The sequence below is a fragment of the Strix aluco genome, chromosome 13 (assembly GCF_031877795.1).
Source record: "Strix aluco isolate bStrAlu1 chromosome 13, bStrAlu1.hap1, whole genome shotgun sequence".
Lineage (NCBI taxonomy): Eukaryota > Metazoa > Chordata > Aves > Strigiformes > Strigidae > Strix > Strix aluco.
In genome coordinates this window covers 3,150,235-3,175,502 of record NC_133943.1, presented here as the reverse complement: position 1 = coordinate 3,175,502, position 25,268 = coordinate 3,150,235, and the positions used below count along the sequence as shown (strand labels likewise).

The following is a 25,268-nucleotide window of genomic DNA, read 5'->3' as shown; positions in this document are numbered from 1 at the left end:
CAAAGGGCTGATTTTATACCTCGTGCTGAAGACCAGCCAGCCTCAGCCTCTGTTCCTCTCTGACAGCGGAGCACTCCCTGCCTGACCTTTTGACACCGGGACAATTTTGTTCCGGACTCAGCCCCAGCCTCGCTGTAAGCTGTGAGCGCTGATTCATGTGTCTGAGTGGGAGTTATGAAAGATGTAAAGCTCCCGAATGGTGTAAAGCTCCGTAACGATGTAAAGCTCCCCAATTCACTGCAGCATCTCTGCGCGGGGAGGCTTGCTGCCTCCCCCATCCCTCTGACAGCTCCTTCGGCCTTCACCTGCCCAAAAACTCTCTCCCAAACTCTCCCGTCCTCCTCTCTGGCTGCTCTTGGCTCACCAAGAATCTCGGGAATGGGAATTTTTCATGAGATGGCGAGTTAGGGTTTAATTCTAGGGAATTCTAATTTAATTCTAACTAAACGGGGAGCTGGGGATGCTGGTACCCAGCCACCCCCGAGGCTGCGGGTGCCCCGGGTCTCTCGGGGGCCGCCGGGGTTCCCGGTGCTTCTCGGGGAGCATCACCCGGTGCGGTCCGTTGTCCCGCTGCCGCTCGGGGAAGGGGCTGCCCGGTGGGGGAGTCCCGGGGCGGCGGCAAGGCCCGCCCCGCCGCCCGCCCTTCCCCTCCCCTCCCCGCCCGTCCCCGCCCGCCATCACGCAGCCGCCGCCGCCGCAGAGCCCGGGGAGGCGCCGGGCAGGGCCGGGCAGGGGCCGCCGCCGCCGCCGGAGGAGGCCGAGGCCGAGGCGGGAGCGCGGCGCAGGCCGCTGCCGCCGCGCCGGGGCCAGGTAGGGCGGGAACGGGCGCTGAGGGGGGTTCGGGGGGTCCCCGGGGATCGTCCCCGCGCTGCCCCCTCCCAACCTTGGAGAGGGGCTGTGCGGGGGATCCGCGGTCACGGGTGGGAATCCCCGGGGTGGGTTTGAGCCACCCGCGGCCCGTGGGAACGGGGACAGCCGTTTCCTTACGTAACGCGGGGCAGGACAAGATGGGGGCCCTGCTGTCGAGGGCCTGGGGGGACGGTGACAGCGGGGTGACGCCTCGCCCGCCGCGGCCCCTCGAAGGCCACGGGGGTGCGTGGACCAAGGCGTTGGGTCGTTTCTCACGTTTCCCCGGGGAGCAAAGGTCGCGGGTGGCCGCGCCAGCCCGGGATTTCGCGCCGTGTTAGCGGTGACATCCCTCCCGCCTCGCTCAGCCGCACCCCGGGAGCTTTCTTGCAGGTTGGCAAATTTATCCTGACGTGCACCTCAAGCAGCCGAAGTGATTTTTGTGTCATTTAATTCTGCTTATTTTCAAACTACTTGGGGGGAATAATGTCAGTTTAAAAAAAAAATAAAAATCTCGACTTGGTTTTCCCCTCCCAAACCAAGCAGGGAGCAGCGGTGCAGTTGTCTCCATTCTGCCTCGTCACAGCCCTCGCTGGGAACAACTCTTGCTGGAGGCTGAAAGACTCATTTGGTCTTTGGGCATTTGTAAAAAAAAAAAAAGTAAAATTTTCTGAAAATGAAGTGGAGCTGACTCATCCTGACTGACCAACGCAGGGTTGTGTCTGTGGGGAATATTTATAGCCAGACAGATCCCATCTCGTTTCTCAGACGGGTCTAGTGAGGATCAGGAGCGCGTTGCAGTCAGTTTTGTTCGGTGCAATGGATGGTTGAATAATCACCTGTCTCATGGCATTTCAGCTGTGAAATTTTGTCAGAATTCCTTCAAAAATGGGCTTTTGCACTGTTGAAAAGATACCCTGGAAGGATCCCTCCCCCCAGCACTCTCCGTTGAAGGTTTATGCTGATCCACAGCCTGCACCTTTTCTCCCTGCCTGTGTTTTGGGGGGTGTGACGGTGTGTGGGACACGGCTGTCGGTTGCCATAGCAGCAGGAGGGATGTCCCCATCTCTGCGGGGTGCAGTCAGGAAGCACAGCGCAGGCCCTCCTGCCTTTGGCCTCTGCTGCAGGCCCAGGCTCCGGAGTGGTGGATGCTCCTCTTCTGCGCGAGGGGAGCAAGCTGGCAAATCGTGCTGGCAGACAAAAGGCCATTTTTAATTAGTCATCGCCATTGATCTGGCGCTGGGTGTTCCTGCAGCAGGGCCGGGAGCGGGGGACATGTCCCTTCTTGAGCGCTGTGCCGGGGCACGTGCCAGCCTTGCCCCTGCGCCGTGCTGGGGGGACAGCAGCGCTGCTCCTCTTCCCTGCAGAGATTGGAAGGGAACAGATAGTTAATTTTTAATTTAAACGTGTAGGGTATGTCATTCTTTGTTCGTCCCTTGCAGTTTTAGTAACTACAGCTGCTCCAGCAGGCTGCAATATCCCCCAACTTTGTTTAATTGATACTTACATGTGATAGTTTAATTAGGGGTTGCCGTGCAACGCTGTCGTTCTTAATTTATACCCATACAATTATGAGCAGGCTTGCTTTCTTTAATTCCATAAATATTGGTATAGACTAAATAACACATTTGCTTCTAAGGGGTTTATCTCCTCTATGCTCCTGTTTTTACTGGGCTACAGAGATACTGCATAAACCAAACTTTAAAAGCTAAATCTGCTCCATCGTGTATGTAGTTCAAAAGCCAAGCTGCGGTAGGAAGGCTGTGATCCTGCGAGTGTCAGAGGGACGCTGCATGGGTTTACTAATACCTGCATGAAACAAATTGTGGACTCCAGAGTCTTAAATTTTGAGTCATAGTGGTGCATGGATTATACGATGTCGGCACAGTAGCAAGTTGGGGCAAAAGTGTTGTAAGTATTGTGTCCCATGATGCAGAGTATTTACAAATCGCGTGCTTGTACTGGCTTCTCAAAAGACTCGTGAAAGTGCCGAGCTTGATGTTTGACCTCAGTGGGACTACTCATGTATTTAGCGTTATGTGTGTTTTTAAATCTTGGCACAATTAGGCTTCTGAAGATTCAAAGCAGGCTGTAGTCAGAGCTTGAATGGATTTGGGAGCTGGATCATAAAACCCAAACTGTGGAGCCAGCACTGTGCTCAGTCGGCAGCCCGGGATGTCGGACGGTGGGACAGGGACACGGCGGCTGTGCGGAGCTGGTGGCCATGGCACGCAGAGAGAGCTGGGCCGTGTTCTGCCTGAGAGCAAAAGCACTGTCCTGCGTGATCTATTTATTGATACAACATACATTGGTTGGGAAATGACACTGCAACAGGCTGGGGGTCCAGAAAGGCGCTTGAAAGTTGCTTCATACCAAGAAATAATTTTTCCTTTAATGTAGGACATAAATGATAAATAAATTTGGTTGGTTTTTTTTTTTAATCTTGAGGCAAGAGAACCTTGTGAGCTTTTTTCCCTCACGCAGACAGACTGTACCCAGTCTCATAACCCAATGCTGTCTGTCCCTCCCAGCTCACACGCCGGTGGGACGTGTCCCCAGCAGCTGTTACGTGTCACCTCTGCCGCTGTCATCCTTCCAGAGGTACTGCTTGTGGAGACGGGGAGCTGGAATCTTCAGAACCACTGTTACCATCAAGAAATGGTACACGAGTTCAAATTTATTAGGAAAAATTGTGGATAGAGTTAAGGTTACGTCCAGCCTTTTTATTTTCTTAGTCTTGAATCTGATAGATTCCCAATGTCTTCATGGGAATTTTATTATTGTAATGGATTTTATTCTCATCTTAAATTTTTAGATTGCTCCTTCCCCTCATGTAAATATCATGAAGTTGATATGCCTGTGCAGGAAACTTTAATTTAGCCACACAAGAGAGTTACCAAGCAGAGATGAGTTTTCCTTTGGTTGCAGCCAGGCCTTGCGTTTGCCAAGGGCATCCCGCGGGTTTGCTGCACATAGGGCTGATTTTGATTTAATTGCCCAGAACTGCATCGTAGGGTGAAAACTTTGCCATCTGTGACACTGGAAAATATTCAGATTTGTCCTGCTGGAAATGCTTTGTCTTCAATGAAATCTTCTCTAGGGCTGGCTCTTGGGTCCTGCAGCTCCAAAGGAAGCTTTGTATTTTCTCAGTTATAAATTCATAGAGGTGGTGCTCACAGCAGCACTTGGAACTAACTCCTCTGTTCGGGTTTTCTTCAGCCCTGACTTGCGTGTGCTACAGAATTTTCTACTCAAGAGAATGAAAATATTTTCCTACTTAGAGCACTTTATATGTATTCTACTTGGCCTCTTTGTGCGGGAGTTGAGGTATGTAGCCACTCTGAGCTATCTGCAGTTGGACGAGGATAAAATCAATGAATTCATTTCAGCCCTAACCTAATCTGAGTTAATGTGCTGGAATCCCACTGGTGAAAAGCAAGGGCACTTGGCCACGGCCATTCCTTGATCCTTTAAGAGTTTGAATCCCTGTTAAGCATGCTTGTCTTACAACCTGCACTTGCACAGGATGTAATCAGTTTTGTTTTCCATCTGTTAAACAAGAGGCTTCTGATTAGCCAGTGCAAACAGAAATAATTATTTTTGTTCTTGCTGACAACAGCAAGGTTAACCACCACGTACCTAGCTCGTAGTGTTTTCCACACTCAGCAATTTTAAACACCTTGCTCTGTGTGTGTTACATGATTTGACTTACAACCGGCAGGGATTTGGCTTTCAATATTGTCCCTTAATTATAGTAATTGCCTAAGTGGAGATCTCGACGTCTCCCACTGTCGTGCAGCCGCAGCCCAGACGGCAGCAGTGGAGCAGCCTGTCACCGCTCATCCGCCCGCCGAGCCTGGCCACATCCAGTGCAGATACACCAACGTCACTGGGAGCAAAACTTGGCTTCATGGGCTTGAATAAGGGAAAATCACCACCTACAGAATCCAAACCAAAACAATACAGCCTTCAGTTTTCAAGAAAATATTTTGATTTTATGAAGTGACTCAAAGGGGCTGTTGACAAAATATATCTGGTAGATTCCGAAGTGCAGCTGGCAGAACAGTGCATTATCTTTCAAAGCAAGGCTTATTTGATTTTCAAGTGTAGGGATTTTGAAGATTTTTAATTTTTGATGATGCTAAATGGAAGTACCCATCAGAGGGTTCTCAGGAGACCGGGCTGCATTTCCTGAACAGGCACAGCCCTTAGTGAATCCTGCCGTCCCTCCCTCTCTGGAGTGCTGCCTTAGCTCGACTTTAAGGTATGATCTCCAAGCAGGGGCGTTGCACTCTGCCTCTAGTGACTTTAATAACGAGCAGAGGAATTACTTAAAGAAATCTGTTAATACTCGGTTTGGGGTTTTTTTGTGCGTATGTTTCTTTTTTCTTTTTTTTTAAAGGCTGCTATTGTGTATAAACGTTAAATCCCTGCTTTCATGTTTGCACAAACCCCAGACATTTAGGTCTAATATAAGCAGCTAAAACTGTTTTGGAGTATGGAATACTTTTTTTTCCTTTTTTTTTTAAAAAAAAACCTGTTTAACTACTTACATATTTGGGGCTGCATCATATTACTGAATTATAACTGGAAAGAGATGACATGCATCCAGGTAGTCTCTGCAACTGAAGCTACATCTTAGTATGCACCATTGTATCCTACTTTATTTATGTTCTGAGAAGTCTGTTTGCTTTTATTTAGCCACCAGATCCGTTTTGTTCCCTCTGGGATAGGGATTCTTCATTTATGCAGTAGCAATATCCTGCTTTAACAGGCAACAACTTGTTGGATGGAGTGCTCGAGGCGTTGAGTGACTGCTGAAGCTCCCGATCAGATAGTCGCGGGTTGGTGTGCTCGCCCAGAGAACTGCATCCTAGTCTACAGCCAGAAGAGCCCTCGTGTTCAGAGCTAGCTGTTTGGTTTGTGGTTTAAAGAAATAGTTTTCTGCTTAACGTTGAATAGTCTGGAGTCAGGATTGGCAGGCAATTTAAAGCATTTGCACGCTTGTGTAATAAACTGCTTATTACTTTTGCATAACCAGAAAGTTTTGGGATATGGAATTTTAGTGCAACATCTGGCATTGAGAGGACCGGCTTTAGAAGTTTGATTCATCTCCTTTGCTTTTCTAAAATTATGAAATCTCGTCTATAAGGACAGAAGGTGTGCACCATTTCAGATCTTTTGGCTTTGCTTCCTTAGAACAAATCACTGTACTTGGATAAGAAAGTAGATTTGGTCAGTTTGTTCCTCTCAGGATCATCTTTTCTCCTCCGTATACTATGAGACAGTTTTCTCAGTGGCAGAGAAAACAGGCTGCATTAAATTTCCTGTGGGTGGCCACTGAACTAAGAACGGCCAGGGCCTGCTGAAGATGGGAAAGTGAGGACCTCCATGGCGACGCGGGCATCCCACCAAAGGAAACATGACGGAGAAAGCTGCCCCGGCAGTGTCCGCGCCGTCGGGCTGCTGCCTCGCTCCAGGCTTTGCAGAGAGCTCTAGTCTGCGTTTGGCTGCTGAATTGGGGTTGTGGCTACCATCCTGACTGCCTGACTTCACAGCGTAGCATCCCTTCTGTCTTAATTTTTCTCAGCAGGCTCATTTTCTTCCCAGCTGATGAACAGAAAAACACTTAAAGGTCAATGACTAAGGAGACCTCTTAACCCATTAACAGCAGTAGCAAAGTCAAAGAAAACTGAAGCAGAAGAATGACCGTTTGTCCATTTTGCTAACATAAATGTTACCTATTTGCTGCTGTGAATTAGGGGGAGAGGGCTGCTGCTGGTGCTAGATGCCTGTCTTGGATAGATTTCCTGTGGGTGACTTGGGGCCCTAATGCTTTGCATCACAGTGCAAGATCCATTGCAAGAAACAGGAGAAATGTTTCCAAGAAATGGTTCTATAAAGAGAAGTTGTTTGTTCATGCAGTTATACTGATAAGAGAACAAGAGTTAACTCTTTGGAAAGGCACAGACTGGTTCTTTTATACATATATATATATATATATATATTTGGTCTACAACCTGTTTCTTGTCCTCAGTGGCAAATACATGGTAATTGCTTCTGCTGGCTACTGAGCAACTTAAAATCACATGATTTTCTACAGCTGCTTTCTTCAGGCTGTATTTAATTGGTAGGTGGTGGATAGAAACTAAAACTGGCTGAAATGGGCTTAGGTTTCTTGCGCATAAATGAATTAAATATGGTTCTGAACACTGTGATTTCCCCCCCCCCCCCTTTTTTTTTTTCCCCAGAAAATGGCTGTTCCACCTGCTTACGCTGATCTGGGCAAATCTGCCAGAGATGTTTTCACCAAGGGATATGGTAAATAAAGCCACAATAAATTTGGTCTTTTGCTGTCTGCCTGATTCCTGAAACTGTTAGGATTTTGTTACCTTTGTCTGATAAATATTCCAATAATTTCCATTATAATCCAGAGAATTCTCTATTGTAGCATCACATTCCCCTTGCTGGCTGGAAAAGGAGGGTAACTTACTTTTCTTTTGACAAAATTCTTCCTGTTCCCATTGGACTGTTGTCTGTTTTGAAAGAAAAATTGTGTGTGGTATTTTGACTGTTTCCTTGTATCATGAATAGGATCACTGATGTCAGTAGTTTGCTTATGAACCAAATGCTGTTCAGTATGAATAAAGACATTATTACCTAATTTGGTCCCAATTATATTGCTGAGGTCAGTAGGATTAATCAGTCAAGTGCTGTGTGGAGTGAGTATGAGCTGCATAATCTGCTTCATAAAAACACGTGGTTTGATAACTTTACCCTTGGTTTATTTTTTTAATAGTTCACAGGCGATTTAGAAGGGAGTTTTAAGAAATAAATCGGACGTGCTTTTCAGGTTAACATATATATAATTCATATTTTTTACTCATCTTCTAGGTTTTGGGTTAATAAAACTTGATTTGAAAACAAAATCTGAAAATGGACTGGTGAGTTTGGAAAGACATTGATATCCAAAACATTGCAATGTTCTTGTGTCTACTGCATATTTCTTTTTAAAAGTAGAATATCTTACTCTCCCCTTACGAATTTTTAGATATATTATAACCTTGCAAGTTACTTTACATTTATAATTTTTGTGTAATATACAAGACTGTGCACGAATTAGAGTAGAAGATGCAGTGAAGAGCTCCTTTGCAACCATGGTAATTGCTCACTATGAAAATCGTGCTGCTGTTCGAGGCCATGGCCGTGGCCTGTGCTCGGAGGAAGCGTCAGTGCCTCCCTCTTGCTTTACTGGATTGAGCGAGCAGAAGTAGGCTGGTTTCCAAATGTCCTGCACGCTCTTTTCCTTAGCAGTCACTAAACACGTATAGTTGCAGTGTAACTGTGTATTGGAGCCAAGATTTAGAATATCTCTGTGAAGCCTTCGCAGACTTGCGTGCTGATTCACAGAATCACCTTGTACTAACTAGCACCTTATTCTGTGTTACGCTGCTGGTAAGGCTTATCCACGTTCCTGTCCCACATCCATTCCCTTAGCATGCAAATATATATATATATAAAATGTATATATGTAATTTTTTTTTCCTTTTAGGAATTTACAAGCTCAGGTTCAGCAAACTCAGAAACGAGCAAAGTTAGTGGTAGTTTGGAAACAAAATACAAATGGGTGGAATATGGATTGATGTTCACAGAAAAGTGGAACACTGACAACACACTAGGCACTGAGATTACTCTTGAAGATCAGGTAATTTTTGTCTCAAAAGATGCAATTTACAAATTAATTTATGACAATCCTAATTATGAATCCAACCAGTGAATTTCTTTTCTGTTCAGCTTGCACGTGGCCTGAAGCTGACATTTGACTCCTCCTTCTCTCCTAACACTGGGTAAGAAGTGAGTAAGCTTGAGTGACGAAAAAAGGCATTTTTTGTTTTCGTTTTCCAGAATACTGTCTTTCTTCTTTACTCCTTCTGTCCTAAGATATTGAGACAGTTAATAATCAGTCTGTGTGTGATGAAACTATGCACATCTGATTTAAATCTTAGTATTAACAATCCCTTTTTAATCCTAAAGTATAGCAAGCAAACTTTTAAATACAAACTTGAAAATTTTAGTCAGAGTTAGGGTGGGAAGACAAGGTTTTGTTTGCACTCCTGTTGCTAATTTCTGGCCATGTCGGAGGATGAGCCACTGTCTGAATAAAAATGCTAAACAAGTCAGCTGTAATGCAAAGCTTAACGAGCTCTGGGAGCCAGTTGGCCACTGCTCTAATGGGTCGACACAGTAATTGGGCTCTTCTCCCGAGCTGAATTTATCATCTGAATTCTTGCTGGCCACAGCGTGCCTTGGTGGTGGACGAGTATTTCTGACACAGCGATTGGATGCCACGTTTTATGTGGGCCAGAGGGATTAAGCAGCAGCTGTAGGTCTAGATGTTGGTTTATTTTTTCCCCCTGATTATCTTTTTGCAGGCAGTGCTGCCAGTGAGTCAAAATATTCTGCACGTTAGCTTCCCAGAGCAGCAGTGCTGCACTGCAGGCTGCCAGGGTTACAGTCCCAGTGGAGGTTTCACTCTGTCTTTTAGATGTCGTGTCCTGCATTGTCAGCTGCTTCCAGTCCACTCCTAATTCTAGATTAACTAGATATTTTTGTATTTGTTAACCAGAATAATCTCTAGTGTTTGTTGATAGTTATTTAACGGGTAGGATTCTTAAAGAAATAAAAAACCTTGCATGAGAATGACGAGTTAGAGCTCTGTAGCTGTTTCTTAGACACTTCACATATGCTGCAGTATCTGAGTTATAACGATTGCCTTGTGGGAGGACTATTACAGTTTGAATAAATGGAGTGAGATTTAGTCCTGATGTGACCTGGTTTAGGTTGACAGGGATGCATCATGTCTGAATACAGGACATCTTCTCCCCTTTCCTTACTACTTAGGGGCTGTGATGAGTCTTTCAACAGGGAAAGTCTTAGGAGTGCTCTGTGCTAGCTTGCCTCTGTCCCTGTTGACATTGGTGGGAGAGGTACCACTGACTTTTACAGAAGTTGCAGACGAGCTAATGCTGAGTGCTTTCGACACTCCTCTTTATTTCTGATTTTGCAAAACACAAGAAATTCCTGAGTCTGAAATAATAAAAAGAGAGAGCAATCTCTATGTGCGTCTGATACAGCATTGAAACAGTTCTTGGAGACCGTTTTTGCTTAGCTGAAGTGAAAGGTTGATGTGAAATTTCAAATTAGCCTGACTTTTCCGGAAAAATTTTAGTAAAAGATTTGGTCAAAGACAGGAGATGCTTGTAAGGTAAAAAGAGAAGAATAAAATCTTAAATAAGAGTAGCTGAATATATTAGACATAACTCTCTTGCCTTGTGACTGTCTGTACCCTTGATGTAAACCGACCTAAAGACACATGAGAAAACACTGTTCTGGCCAATAGTATAAAAAGAAACAAGTGACTCAGGAAAGTTTATTTCTGCATTAACCTGGCAGCCTTTCCAATGGCTGCAACCATTAAACTTCATAAAGCATCCTAAGGGGAGAACAGGGTGTCAGAGCCATTGAAGCAGCTGACTTCCTTAGCAGCAGAGACTTGCCCAGAGGCAAAGTAATGATTTTTTGACATCTGTCACAGTAAATGAAATTACCCAGTTCACTAGGATTGTCTAAAAATTGTTTCGGACAGGCCAACTACTATTGACTTTCTGAGGCAAACCTGTAAACTGCCACAGTTTCCCTTCCTTCCCTGCATCTACCAAACTTCCAAAACCATCAGATTAGTTGGAGATGAGGATTTGTTTTTGTCACCTCCCATCTGGTTTATTGTGCTGCTGCTTTTCAGAACACAGCCCAGAAGTGCCTAGTGGGGCGCCACACTGCATTTTACTGCTTGATTGCAAATAATTCGCTGTAGCTGAATTAGGGTTTTGCAAATGTGGAAGGTAAGAAGGTGAGATGCCATGTGGCTCCCCAGGTGTGTATACTCTGTCTTCAAGAACTATGACCTTGAGTTAAAGTGATTGATTTGATTGAATTGCTACCTACGAGTGTACCTTTTCAAAGATACAAGATTCTTTCTTTTCTCTTCAGGAAAAAGAGTGCTAAAGTTAAGACAGGGTACAAAAGGGAACACATCAACATTGGCTGCGACATGGATTTTGATATTGCTGGTCCTTCAATACGTGGAGCCCTGGTGGTTGGCTACGAGGGGTGGCTGGCAGGTTACCAAATGACTTTTGAGACAACAAAGTCTAGAGTAACCCAGAGCAATTTTGCTGTTGGCTATAAGACAGATGAATTCCAGCTTCATACTAACGTGTAAGTATTGGCAGACAGGCATTAGAAAGGAATTTGAAAGGATTTTGCTGCTTACCAGAACAATGAAAGGGATGGAGTTTCAGCAGTGGTGAAAGAGGGATGGTGGATTTGAAATTGCTTCTTCGTTTAAGAAGGCAAGCTGCATTTTTTTAGCTGCATTAACTTTTCTTTGAATTATGTGGGTGAGGGAGTGCATGATAGAAGGAACTGGAACTCACTGAGCACCCAAGCATCCAGTGTTGATCTTTCTAACAGATAAGGATTAGCAGAATCTCTTAGCAGAATAATAAAACAAGTGGGTTATAAAAATAGTCTTTGTGAGAGTTGAAATAAAAGCAGTGCCTTCCTTTTGCACATGTCAAAATCAAACAAAATGGTGGTCTGATCTGTAGATGAAAGAGTTAATCAGAGGATTAGAACAAGAACAGGCAAAAGGAAGTGACTGGAAGAGATATGGACTGGGTTTGTTTTAGTACTGGAAGGGACACGGTGTAAAAGTTTGTTTTAGTATTATAACTCCTAATAATCTATTTACACAAGCATTTGTCCTTTCTGAATGCATGAACAGTGGGAAACCAGGACCAAATTCTATAAAAACCTTAATTCTCTGTCTCGCGTTCCTCTTAAATAAGCAATTTATGCCTTTGGGGAAGATGTTTTTTTAAGATTAGGCAATCCCTAATCCATTCCCCAGCCCCCCCTTTCCCATTCCCTTGGGTAATTGGATATTTTGCATGTAGCAGAGCTATTGCAGGCTGTTCCCATTTGGGGGCTGAACAACTGTTCTGCCTTCCTGGAGCTGCTTCTTCAAAGGCTTTTTCTGTTCTGTTTCATGCAGAGATCTGGTTTAGGAAGCTCACACTGCCTCACAGAACAATTGAACCTTCACAGCCCAGATGGGATGTTTGAAGGATTGCCAAAGCCCAAAAATGTGGGCAGAAAACTTTCATCAAAACAATATGCGGGGTCCCCCTCTACTCAGTAGTTAGGAGCTGTTCCTTCAAGCACAATGACTTTCAACCTTGTTGTACTGTAGCAGTTCAAAACATTGTATTATTGGCTCTTGTTGTAAAACGCTGTAATTATTATTACTCTTAATTAAAGCAACAGCAGAAAATAAATTTTTAACAGCAGCAGGGCTCAGATCTTGCTGTACTGTTTCTTGGATTCCTGGCATCCGTTTCTTAGGTCGCTGTTACCGTACATGGATGATAAATCATCTTCAGGAGGATGCCTCATTTATTTAATATTCATACTCTACCAATTGACAAGCAAAACCATAAACGTGTGATATGAATAGAAACCTTATTTATTGGTATTAATAGATTAGTTAGGTATTTGACGTGTTTCAGCTCTGAAATGTGTCAGAGGCTTTATATAACCTGAGAAACAGTTGTGTGTGCAACTCCCCTCACTGTCCTGCTCGGTTGTTTCATCTGGACAGGTCAGTGCTTCACAGGGACGCTGTGGCAGAGCTGCTGATTTCACTAGGTGGGGTTTGAAGCATCACCTTTTGTTCCTGGCCTTACACAGACCAGCTGGGGACTTCAGCAAGTTACTTTCCTTAATGATGCTTTACTGTACTAATTTTCATAGGGGGATAATGTTTTTTTATCTACATCTGACAAGTGCTATAATTACTATCAGAATTAAAAGGAGGTTTGACTTTTTCATTATAATTATTATTTAATAATAAATAATAACTAAAGGGAGGTAGGGCTGGATAATTTCTAGTTTTAAATATGACTTTCCTCATTTTTTAAGCATAGCTCAGACCGCCCCCCCCTAATGTTGCAGGTCAAGACAGAGCTGTGTGGGAACCTTGCACAGAATCTGCCTGCATAACCAGCTCTTCTCAGTCCTTTTTAATCCCTCCTTTTCTTGAGAGCCAAGCACATGCAGTTATATGTGAGCTTCAGTCTTATCTGAAGTAAGTATTGTAGTATTTTTCTGGAAGAATTGCTCTAACACTTTAAAAGGCTGCTGCTATTGCTTGAACTTTTAAATAGGCGCATCACTACTGTTTGTGCAACTGTTACGAACATCAGGCCAAAGGGGTAAAAGTGGAAAGATTCTAAATCTTCCCCTTTTTTTAATCACTAGAGGTTTTGGTATACTCTAATAATGGAACCAGATTATGTCATAGTTTAGAAATAATCATAAGTATTTAATTTGCAGAGGTCTTCCTGTGGTTTAAAGCCCGTTTTGTGCAATATGTTTATATCCTCTTTTAAGAAAACGAGCGAAAATGGTTTACAAGGAGTGCAAGGCTTTCAGAGGTCTTTTGCTCTTATGATCTGCATGCTCTAATGTTTTGCATTTTATTTACCATGCTGTATTCCCTGTGTGAGGTTGGTGTCAGCAGTAATTGGAAGTTGTGCTACTCGGTGGCAGTGGTAGAAGGCTGTCACCCCTCAGCTGTTGGCCAGTGCTCTCTGCAAAGTAAAATTAGTTTCCTTTCAGTTTCTACTACGGAGATATCTATAGTACCATAAAGACTAGTGTGAATGGGATTCATTAGCAAAAGCCAATAGACTTGGACATCAAATTGGCATCTTCACTTCGGATACAGTTCATCTGTGTCTGGTAAAAGCGTGCTGACGGGGCAGCGCTAGGATGGCGCTCGGGCTCGGTGACTGGGGCACAGCCCTGCCAGGGCACGAGGGAGCCGTACGCCTGGGAAAATGATTATTTCAGAGGTATGCAGAGAAGAATAAATCTCTTTACTACAAAGACTGCCATTGAGAGAGAAGGGAAAATTGGAAGCTGTTGTTATGAATCTATTTTTGATAGTTTGTCATGGCTTTTTTTCAGTTTCATGAGTTGTTTGTTGAAATACAGTTCTCATCAATGAATTTAAGCATTCAAAAATGACTTCATAACCCATCTGGCCTAATGTCTATCCTGGTTGTTACAGGGATGTTAAATGAGTTGGAAGTGAATGTTCTGCAAATATAGATTTTACTGGGGGAAAAAAAACAAAACAAAACAAAAAAAGACTTGTTTTGGGGTGCAGTTTAAAACTAGACTAATGCATTCCTTCCAGGAATGATGGAACAGAATTTGGCGGCTCCATTTACCAGAAGGTGAATGATAAACTGGAAACCGCTGTGAATCTTGCTTGGACAGCCGGTAACAGCAACACGCGCTTTGGAATAGCAGCCAAGTATCAGATTGACCCAGATGCCTCTTTTTCTGTGAGTGCTATGCATGTACATTTGTAAGCATTTGAGAACAGGCTCTCGTAATGGGAATGCGAAGCCACCTCTGCAACAGGAAGGAACGGTTTCGATGCAGTTCTGTGGTGCATAGTTGGCACATGGATCTCTTTGCCTTGGTTTTGGCAGCATGAGAGCACAACTATTGGGTTTTCCTTAAAAGTGACACAGAATGTTTTGTTGTATTGTTGGGCACTATTTTGAAAATTTTGTCATGCCAGTCTTGAAAAAATTAAAAACTGTTAAAACCATTATTTTCTATAGTGACTGTAGATTCGTTGAGATTTTGGATTTGAGTTATGGCAAAATTAACTAGATTCTTCTGTGATTTAAAACATTAAATCCTTTACCTGCTTAAAAGACTAACCTAACCCTAACCTTAAAAGGTTTACCTAACCCTAACCTTAATTTTCAAGCAGGAAGGGCTTTGAAGAAAGATACTAAATTATTTACATACGGTATTTTTTCCCCTTTAAGGCTAAAGTGAACAACTCCAGTCTGATCGGATTAGGATACACTCAGACTTTAAAGCCAGGTAAGTCTATGCAGAAGAAATTCAGAATCAATAAAGTGATATTTTAATCTTGAAATATCAGAGGGTTTTTTGTGACAAAACATGACTGGTTTTGCCAGATGGCTGTTCAGCTTAGCCAGCCAGCGATGAACTTTTCCAGGGAGTGCTCTGTTAATTTTAGATGTCTGTTGGGAGCAGAATTACTAGAGACCACCATCCGCTGACCAGTCAGATACTCTTTTATGTTACACAAAATTTATCTACAATTAGGTGTTTCACAGATAAGTAAATGCATTTTTAGTACTTTCCGAGGCTTCCTATTACTGAGTTTGTTTTGCTTGAAAATGTGACTTTCTCAAGGTCCCCTGGTCCAGGGAGAGGACAGTCTTACTGCTGTGAAATTGATTTTAATGTAGTCTAATAAATCTGCTGCCAGAATACCGAGCAGATTGACATGAGAGATTACAGTAGACAGGGCTTGGGCCTTTTCATACCTAGATGTTAAAGTGGTTTAGAAAGGTGGGTATGTATCAAGGTCCCAATTTTTCATAATACTGGACTCTAAAATTAATCAGTAGACCAGCAGCAGTGAACTGACTCAGAACTTTAATTATTTGGAGTGATAAAAAGCAGAATCTGTCACCATGGTTTATTATAACTTTCATAATTCAGAAAGATTTCTTATCTGCAAATTGTTTTAAAATGCCCAGTCCTTACAAGGCTAGCTGCCAAATTACCTTAACCTAGCTACCCAAGAAAGTAAAGCAGTAACACAGATGCTGCACTTGCTGAACATAAAGCTCTTTCCAAGTTTTAACAGTTGGTCTTTTCTCTCACATTTCTGCATTTTGCAGGTATCAAACTGACACTGTCAGCTTTGTTGGATGGCAAGAATGTCAACGCAGGTGGTCACAAACTTGGTCTAGGATTGGAATTTGAAGCATAAAGAGTGATTCTACAATCGCTAATTTGAAAATACAGCATAGCTACCTTCAGAATATAGTGTACCTTTCAATGTTTTATGTCTGGGATGCAAGTATTGCTAAGTATCAGTCCTGCTAGTCCTGGTTAAAGACAGCTAAGCTTTAAAAATGATGTTGTTAAAGAAACGGAGACAAAAGCATAAAAAAATCCTAATTCCAGGCTTTTTTTTTTTTTTTTTTTTTAATGTTATTGCCCATCACATCTGTCGGCTGCCACATGACAGGACGTAGGAAGGTATTGATTACCTTTACTAATGTATCGACTGCACAAGGAATATGTTAATGTGGTATAAAAACCAAGACTTGAAGAATCACAGACCACTATATTATACTGTTAATTCCATAAGCAAAATGTTCCAACACTTACGGTTTCAATTCACGATGGAATGTGCAAACTTGTCTGAAAAAGGGATTTTTTTAATATGTATTTTTTTTTAGATAGGTGTTTCATGAATGGCTTGTCTTATTTGGTTCTTACACCTACAGCTGTCTCCAGAATGCTTTAGGTTGTCCACCTCGTGTAAGTCCGTTGCAGAGGACGTTTGATGTGACTCAGCCAATACTACCTGTCCTGTGTTGTGGTTCCTTTCCCTTGCACTGACTGGAAAGCTTGTAAAACAGGGCCATAATCAGGGAAGAGTCTTTTGTAACTGCAATCACGTAGTTGCATCACTAAATTTAAAATGGACTTTTGTTTTATTACCACTTTTTTTTAGCAACTAAATGGGTACATTTTTAGAGAGTCTTCCATTTTGTGTGGAACTAGACCCCAAAATGCTGTACTTGACACTACTAAAAATGGATAAAAAACCCAAACCCAACTTGAATAAAATACTGAAATGTCACCTTTTACTTTGTCCTTATATTAATTGTAGAAACAATTTCATATTAATTCTCGGCTCCAGAAGCAGACTGGCAACATCTCAGTGTGTATTCTGTACCACACAAACAAAAAATACTTAGTAGGTCAGAGTTCCAGACACGGCCATGTTCTTAGTGCTCACTAAGCTCTGGCAGCTGCACATACGCATGTGTTTAGCTCATGGAGGAAACAAGATGTGACTTGTTTATCTTTCATTGCAGAATTCAGTAAATTGAATTATCTTTCTATAAATGAATAGGTGCGAGCAACGAACAGTTACCAGTTGGGATAAACTTCAGTGGCTTTTCATTAAAACTTTGTATTTTTTTCATATGTAAGCAGTCAATGTGGGTGGTGTGCAGACGGCAAGAGGCCGTGGTACAGGAGGACGTGCCTCATGAGGCAACGGTGTTGCGACACTGAGAGCGTAGATCTGCCTCAGTGACAGCCTGCAAATTGTGCAACGCTGGCCGTCTTCCCTCTTAGCACGGGCTCTTGCTATTTCCTAGTGTGCCTTATCTTGGATGTTTAACCTAACGCTCCTGGGAGAAGTGGTCCTCTTCCAGACTTCATCGATCAAACCAGCTTGCAGTAACGTGGCAAACGCTCAAATTGATTTATGTTCCTTCATGCTGTGCCTGTCCCGTGTCCCCATAAGCCTTTGGACTCCTTGATCTTCGTTTTCTCACGCTTGAGGCATTGGTGTTTTAGAATTTTTTCTCCCGTGATCAGCTTTGAGGCTTCTCTCAGGGCTTGGAATGCCTCGCTTGGGCTCGAGAACAGGAAAGCGCTTTTCTGTAAATCTATCCAATTCTGCAAAAAGCACGAGCGTTACAACACAAGGCCCAGCCCCACCTGTGGATGCTGGTGAACACCTTCCCAGGGCAGTGGCTGTGTGGGGAGGGTCCCACCACCCCTCGCATCAACCTCCGTTTGAAGGAAGTTGAAGAAAAACCCCTATTTTCTGTCAGGAAAACCCCTATTTCCTGTCGGGGCGCTGGACACGCTCCTCTCCGGACGGGTCCCCCGCAGTGCCGAGGCCGCTCTCCCGCCTTCCCGCCCAGGCGCATGCGCGGCCGCTGCCCCGGCGGCGCGCGGCTTTCCCGCCCTCCCGCGCGGCGCCGGGGGGCGGAGCCATCGCCACGTCGGAGGAGGGTGTCCGGCAAGATGGCGGCCGCCGGTCAGAGGGACGTCCCGGCGGGCCGCGCTCTCTGCCTGCTGCTGCTCTGCGGCTGGGCCCTGGCGGCCGGCGGGCAGAACTCTCTCGGTGAGCTCGGCGGGGAGGGGCGGGCCGGTCCCCGGCGGCTGGGGGAGGTGGAGGGAGGGCTGGGGGTGCTGTGCGGCTGCCCCGCCGGGCTTTCACCGGACTCGTCTTCAGCGCTTGTGGGCCTAAAGGGCTCTGCCGCCTTCGCCGTCCGTAGGCCGCCCTGCCCGCGTCGGCCGGGCTCGGCCCCGGGGAGAGGCCTGGGCAGGCTTTTCTCTTCGCACCCTGAGAGCGGCGAGGGAGGGTGCAGCTCCCTCAGCGGGTGTTCCTGGGGCCCCCTGACCAGGCGTTCCCCTTGTGTTATTGCTGTGAAGCTCCGTCTAGCAGACTACCTCACTCGTCAGACTTAATCTTTTGTTCTAATTATTCTAGTTGGGTGCCTGAGCCTCTCCCTCCCCTAAAAAATAAGCTTGTGTTAATTCTGCAAGTTGACTCCTAGTTAAGTCCGTTTTCTTTCTCCCACTTCTCTTCAACCTACAGACCAACTGTAACCAAATGCTGATAAGAAATACATATTTCAAGTGCAGTGAGTTCCTCGTTGTTTTAGCTGGAGTATTGGTCGGTCAGTGAAGAGGAAGGCGATTGTTGAAGGACATGAAGGGACCTGGTTTGAGCGGGCAGTTCCTTTCTTGCTTGGTAGTCAGTATATCCAACCCAACTCGATTTGTGTTGCCGCTCACCTGATCTAATAGCTAGTAATGAAGGAAGAGGTTAAAAATGTGGAACAGAAACCTGTAGGAAACCAAGAATTTTTAACTTCAAAAGTCATGGAACAACTTGCTTTTTAAAAAGTAAGTTTTGGCTTGGAAGTGAATTTTGACCCTGTCAGATGTTTTTATGTACAGCGTTTACTAAGAGGACTGTCTTGCCAGTTCTGTCACCATGATTGAACATTAATATCTATTTCTGAAGCTGAGGCATCTCTGGAGTCCAGGCACACTACGTCTGACATCAGTTGACAGTGTTGTGTAACTAAACAGTGCAACCACCGTTTATAATGCCAAATAGTTTTGGGTAGATACCATAAATCAATTGCGGTGTGGTTGCTAAACTTGCTACTCCTATTAAAACAAAAAAATAACTTCTTTTGTGAATAACAGGAAATGACTCGTTCTCACTCAGAAGCTGCAGCATTAGCTGGTGGGAATCTCTTGCATTTAAGCACATGTCCTTCTAAAACTTTCATGTTAAAATGAATTTAAGAATAATTAGGGATACATGCAGTGTAGTTCTATAGGAAAAATATGCTTGTTTGTATTTCAAACAATTTAGCTATTACTCTAATACTTTTTGTTTCTTTGGTGAGGGTAGCAGTAAGGTCTACCTACCCCACTCATAATGTGCCAAGTAGCTACAATTAGGAAACTACCTTGCAGCTGCCTTTCCTCATATTTGTCTCCACATATGCAATTAGCTGGCTTAACTCCTATGGGGAGATAAGAATTCCCTAAACTTGTCCTGTACAAGAACTGAACAAGTTAATGTTGATACGATAATTCAGACTAGTAGTTTCTTCGCAGCAATAAGTGTGTTAAAGTTCAAAGTCAACTACTTTTACATTTAGCAGAGAGGCACCGTAATGTCTAGTTCACATGGGATTAGTTGAGTCTTCTCTGTTTTGCAGCTGGTTAAAGAGTAATTCATAGTGGAGAAGTGTACATGTAAACAACAAGTCTGTTGTAACTGCTCCTCAGTAAATATACATGTTTCATGAATAACATGATTCAGTGTCCCTTGTATAATATTTTACTTACGAGTAATTTGACACAGGCAGTTGGTTGAATGCTTCATTTCTAGAATCTGTAACTTTCCAGTGAACCAGGGAGCTCCCTGGGAGTGCTTAATGAAAGTATTGTTACTTTTTTAAAATAAAAAATTAAAAGGTAGTTTGGCATGCCAAAATACAAGGCAAGCATGGTTCCACTACTTAAATTATGATGTGTACTGAAGTCTAAAATGTGTTATTCATTTTTAAGGTGCCTCCTGATTTGAATCTGAAAGTGACGTGCTGTAAATGTGAATAGTTCGCTCTTTGCTATCTTTTTAGGATTAAAAAACCATTGGCTGTTTATAAACTCCCTCTGTGTCTTTTTTTCTACCTTCCTTTCGATAGAGAAGAGGGATGATGGGCCGTACATGTGGTTTTAATGCTCACCTTGTATTTTATGTTGCTCTGCAAAGCCATCCTAGCATTGGAGAGATTATGAGTTTGCCTAAGGGTGCACTGTTGCGTAGCACTGTTGCTGACTTCATTATAAGAATTTGCAGCCAACAAAAGGCTTTCCTACAGGAGCATATGCAGTCCCATTGTCCTTTCTTCAGCTTTGTTTTTTAAGCTGTGGTTCAGTAGTTGCTTTTGACTTAACATAAGGTTGGAAATCTTTGTCTACAAATTCAGTAAAAATAACTGCCTGGGAGGAGATGTTAGGACCTTGTGTCCTGACTGAAGGAGACATCACAGCGTGTTCTCACTTTCTGTTGACAAATTATGCAATGGTGAAAGATTAAAAACTTTTAACTGCAGGAAAAGCTTTACTGAGAATTTTCTCTGTAGACCTCAGCTAATTCTGTGGGAGAAAGAGTTTGATGATGGGGAAAATACTAATCACGTATGATTCTACAAGATATCATAAATCCACAGAGGAAGGGAGGACATGTCTCTAAAGTTCTAAGTCTGGAAAATACGCGTTTTTCAGGGACGCTAATTAGCATACTAATCTAGGAAGCATGTGCTTCCAAGCTTTAATTCCTGTCCTACTCAAGGCTTCTCTTTTGAAGTTGCCAAAGTACAGGAGTGTGTATTTCTGCATATGAATTCTAAAAAGTTTGCAGTGTGAAATGTGCCCCCTTCATCATGATTTCTTGCGTACAAAATAAATGCCTTGCCATAATTGCCATTTATAGATGAAGTATCACAAGAGAAGTTAGTCCCTTGAGCTCAACATTGGCTGTTTCTCATTCTTTTCTCAGGTACTACAAAAGCAGAGATGCTTCAGAAAAACAATTCTTCTAAAAGTGAGAATGAAACGCTAAGTAGATCCCAAAATTTGACAGACATCTTTCAGAGTATAAACCCAACAAAAAAAGAGGCAAGCCCAACAAAAAAAGAGGCATTTCCAACAACAGCTAAAATCAATTTGGTGACTGCAGTAAAACCATCTACAGCAAAAGGCAATTCTCCACCGTATGTTCTCTCTCGTGCGGTGACTGCTAGTCCAGTATCTCAAATGGATGTTGATGCTTCTGAAGATACTAAAATTGAGGAAGAGGATCTTCTAACAGATTTGAAAGACACACTAAATAGTTCACCACCCATCATAAAAGAAACTATGGAGTCGGATGGAGGAGAAGACTATGGTCCTTATGAAATGACATCGAATTCCAGATACAACTCAGACCTTCTAGACATGCCAGAAGATGATGATTCTGACACCATTAGTAATTACAATGAGGAGATCAAGACCCTCGCTGAGAAGATAAAGGATGTTTCTGTCACAGGGTTAGAAGAGGAAGAAGACAGCCATTTCTTTTTTCATCTGGTTGTAGTTGCCTTCTTAGTAGCTGTTGTTTACGTCACCTATCACAATAAGAGGAAGGTAGGTTTGCTGTGAAAGGTTGAGAGAAACGGCTTTAGTATTTAAAATGAGGTTGCATTGCCTTGTACACTTTTTTAATAAAGTACACTTTTTTGATAAGAGGAACTTAGCCTTTTGGAGAACGAAATCGTTGACCACTTAGTCTTGTTGTGATACTTATATGCAGATTGCTACTGTCATTTTTTATCTCCACAGTGAAAATTAACTTGAATCAAACATTTCAGATTAGAAAATTGGTTGATTGATAACATCAGTAATCAGTAAGTTCAGTAACGGACACTGTCAGTGTACACCATGAGTTCTACAAATGAGACCTCAGCCAAGTTGAGTGAAGGTGATTTATTAACTAATTTTTTTTCTGCACAGGATTATAAACAGCAAATTAAGGAAGGTTTAATCCTAAATGGCGTGGGAATGTTCTTGTTATAACTGTGATAATCTTTGTAATAAGTATTCACTTCAAGGTGGTCTTTATATCATAGATATTCTGAGGGTTTAACTACAAACTTTTAGGAAATGTTTAACACTCTTTCCAGTTTTACTTAGAGAAGCTTAACGTTAGTGTTTTCAGGTAACTGTTTCTTCAGTACAAACTAATTCTCTGCATCTCAAAAGTAGCCTGATTAGTGTTACTTCAAAATACATTGCTAGCATAGAAAATTAACTCCAGCCCAGCCAGACCCAGTGCAGATGCACAAATTTGCGGTTAAATCATTGGTTAGTTTTTAGATGTGAGGAAAATTTAGTGTTTATCCTTGTAGAGAACACTGATTTGGTCGAGGATTTTCAGTACTCTGATAACAACACAGCTAAAAAAACCCCAAAAACTTATACTTTACAGTGCAATGGCATATCTGGAATGTGCATTGCCAAGTCTTCATAGGGGAAAATGTTGAAGACTGTTTGAAAATTTAACCTTTGAAAGTTTAACTTTGAGCGAAGTTCAAATAAGTGATAAAAAAAGCGTTGTCTTTGCTGCATAAGTGATATAACGCTTGTAGTATCATTTGGGTAATTGTTGATATTACTTTTTTATACTTAGAAATAATTTTGGGAACAGAAGATACACTAGTACTTTATGTACATAGATATTGGCATGTAGCTGTGTGAGACAATAGCCAAATTGGTTTAGATTCTCCTTTTTCTTGCCCTGTACCCACTTACACCATCCCATTTCCCCTTTTGCCAGTGTAGTTGCCCTCTCTAGTAAAGTGGATTCTTAGATGATGTTGATAAGAAACAAAGCTGAATAGGGTGAATAGACATTTAAAAACTTGATTACTTGAGTGCTTTGATTTATCATACAGTCCTTTAACTGCTCTGATACCGCTGAAGGGGGCACGGAGCTGTAATGCAGCAGCAGTTTATCAAATTACACCATTGCTGCTTCTGTTGCCTTTGTTTCAGCACCAGTAATGCAATTATTTTTAACAAGGGTGAAATGCCAGAATAGGCAAGATGAATAAATAACAAATGTGACCATCTGGGGATAGTTTAATGGCCTGTATATACAGTACTTCTGAAGTCACACACATATTTTTACTGTAAAAAGAGTTACGGGTTGAATGCTGTGGTTTTTGGCAAACTGCGACTGAGGTTGCCGGTAAGTGACTCGATGGCAAGGGCAGCATGGAAATCTGTGACTATTAGTGCCTTGTTTTTATAGCAACAGTAATGCCATTGCCAGGAGCAAGGAACTGTGGTACCAGTAGAACTGTTAAGCTGTCTTTCAAAACCAAACTGTTTCTCCATAGCATCGTGTAAGTTGGCTGCTTTTTCTTTCAGATCTTCTTACTGGTCCAGAGCCGAAGATGGAGGGATGGCCTATGCTCTAGGACAGTAGAATACCATCGTTTAGATCAAAATGTTAACGAAGCAATGCCTTCCCTGAAAATAACTAATGACTACGTATTTTGAAAGCACTGTGATTTGAGTTTGTTGAACTTCTCACTCTTTGCCTGCCTAGTCATGTAATGATATTCAGGTATTCTAAATATGCTGCTTGTACTGAAATGAGATGTACTCTCTTTGACCTGGATGTTTTTGAGATTAAATCTCATGGAGGATCAAGGGCATGATACATCTGTTTGCTACTTTGGTCAGGTTTTATATCAACGATAAAATGACAGAGTTTAATAATCAGTGCTCTTTCCATTCATTAAGCATCATCCCTTCTGTCTTGAGCAGTCTTAATAGTGGTAATACAAAAACTAAGCATAAAATATTTTAAGTCTAATAAATTAATGACTTTGTCATCAGTAAATCAAATTAATGATCTTTCTGCTAATCACTTAGATGGCTCATAAATCCCACTATATTGCAAACTTAAAATATAATTACTTTTTTTTCTGTGTAAATCCTGATGCTGCAATCTTTCATCCTGGTTTTTTTTTGGTTCTGTTTTCTTGTTGCATAATTTGATCCTATTTTAGGCAGAATAGCTAGCATGGGAATTTCATAATTTCTGTATGTGTTCATGCAGTAAATAATTTAAAAATAATTATGTATAACCCATTTTATTTCAGAAGTTATATACCATATACTTCTTTAAAATGTTTAAGATCTTTGTGAAGATACGCAGCTTCTTGACTGTCCTGGTTTTTTTCTCTAATGGTATTTATGACTATTTCATTATCTTGTCATTAATGAATGGAAAATAAGCCTTATTGAATAATCTTACTAAAATATAGATAGTTGACAGGCTTTCAATACATCAAAGCTTTCTACTGAATTTTAAGACAGTTGGGAAACAGTTACGTGGTTTGCTGTATTATAAATGGGAGAGGCCTGAAGATGTAAGAGGATTTTATTTTGTGGTTGTTCTGACCCAGGTAACAGGCAGATGAAAGTAATGGTGTGTGGGGCTGCCAGTCTGCGGACAGTGCACTCAAATTTTTGACAAACATTTATGCATTAGTGTAAATCAAGTTACTGGTACAGTAGGGTTTTTTTTACATTGTCTTTTGTACTTGCATTATTTATGTTTTCATGAGTTGTAAAATATAAAATCTTAGTTTTCTGTACATTCTGTTTGTGATTTAGTTTTCAAACTGATAAATATGTAAATAACGTTGGATCAGAATCCCATAATTAATGACTTGGTATTCAAGTAGTTACGTAACATTTTGAAAAAATCAACTTTACAGCTGTTGGCATGAGGAGTCTGAAGGCATGATACTGTCTTAGGAATGAAGTGCTAAAAGTTCTAAATCCTACTGTTAAATGCATTCTTCTCATAACCACAAGAAGTAAAGCACAAACAAAATATCCCCAGACTCTTTTCTTGCAGTAATTTTTACCATATTTGGACTTGTATCACCTAATATTTTGAATAAGGTTTTTAAAATAAATGACAATAATAAGCTTGTGTTTTTTCACTCTTTCACTGCTTTTATACAGTACCTTACGATAAAGAGTTTGCTTGTGCTTGGGATTGGACAACCAGTTCAAAACCATCTTTTCTGTTACTGATTAAATTCACTTGGTCTAGGGGATGTGTGGAGTTTTGTTTTATGCATCTGTTAAATGGTATGTAGGGTAGATAGCAAGGCTTAAGTGAAATCTTTTAAGCTGTAGGAATGAAGTTCTTTAACAAGTAATTTTTTTATCTAAGTTGTATCATTAGTAATTCTTGGTACCCACATTAAAGCAGAACATTACTGTGGTCAAGATCCAAAGGGAAAGGTTACCTTGCAAAGCTCCTTTAG

General features: G+C 42.2%; 2 protein-coding genes across 3 annotated transcripts; both read left to right on the top strand.

The window, feature by feature from the left end:
• Positions 1–681: 681 nt before the first annotated feature.
• On the top strand, positions 682–16,684 carry VDAC1 (voltage dependent anion channel 1). Of its 2 annotated transcripts, none has more exons than XM_074838693.1 (9): positions 682–810; positions 7,098–7,167; positions 7,741–7,790; positions 8,399–8,551; positions 8,641–8,693; positions 10,897–11,124; positions 14,171–14,321; positions 14,820–14,877; positions 15,711–16,684. In XM_074838693.1, exons 2-9 carry the CDS (start codon positions 7,101–7,103, stop codon positions 15,800–15,802), a joined length of 852 nt encoding a protein of 283 aa, XP_074694794.1. In that variant the 5' UTR covers positions 682–810; positions 7,098–7,100; the 3' UTR covers positions 15,803–16,684. The 2 variants fall into 2 exon arrangements, with proteins under 2 accessions (XP_074694794.1, XP_074694793.1); XM_074838692.1 differs by lacking the exon at positions 682–810 and adding an exon at positions 3,451–3,507.
• A 1,110-nt stretch (positions 16,685–17,794) lies between these two features.
• On the top strand, positions 17,795–24,928 carry C13H5orf15 (chromosome 13 C5orf15 homolog). The gene is made up of 3 exons (XM_074838573.1): positions 17,795–17,968; positions 20,936–21,561; positions 23,347–24,928. The coding sequence occupies exons 1-3, from the start codon at positions 17,869–17,871 to the stop codon at positions 23,476–23,478; spliced, it is 858 nt and encodes a 285-aa protein (XP_074694674.1). The 5' UTR covers positions 17,795–17,868; the 3' UTR covers positions 23,479–24,928.
• Positions 24,929–25,268: the final 340 nt, after the last annotated feature.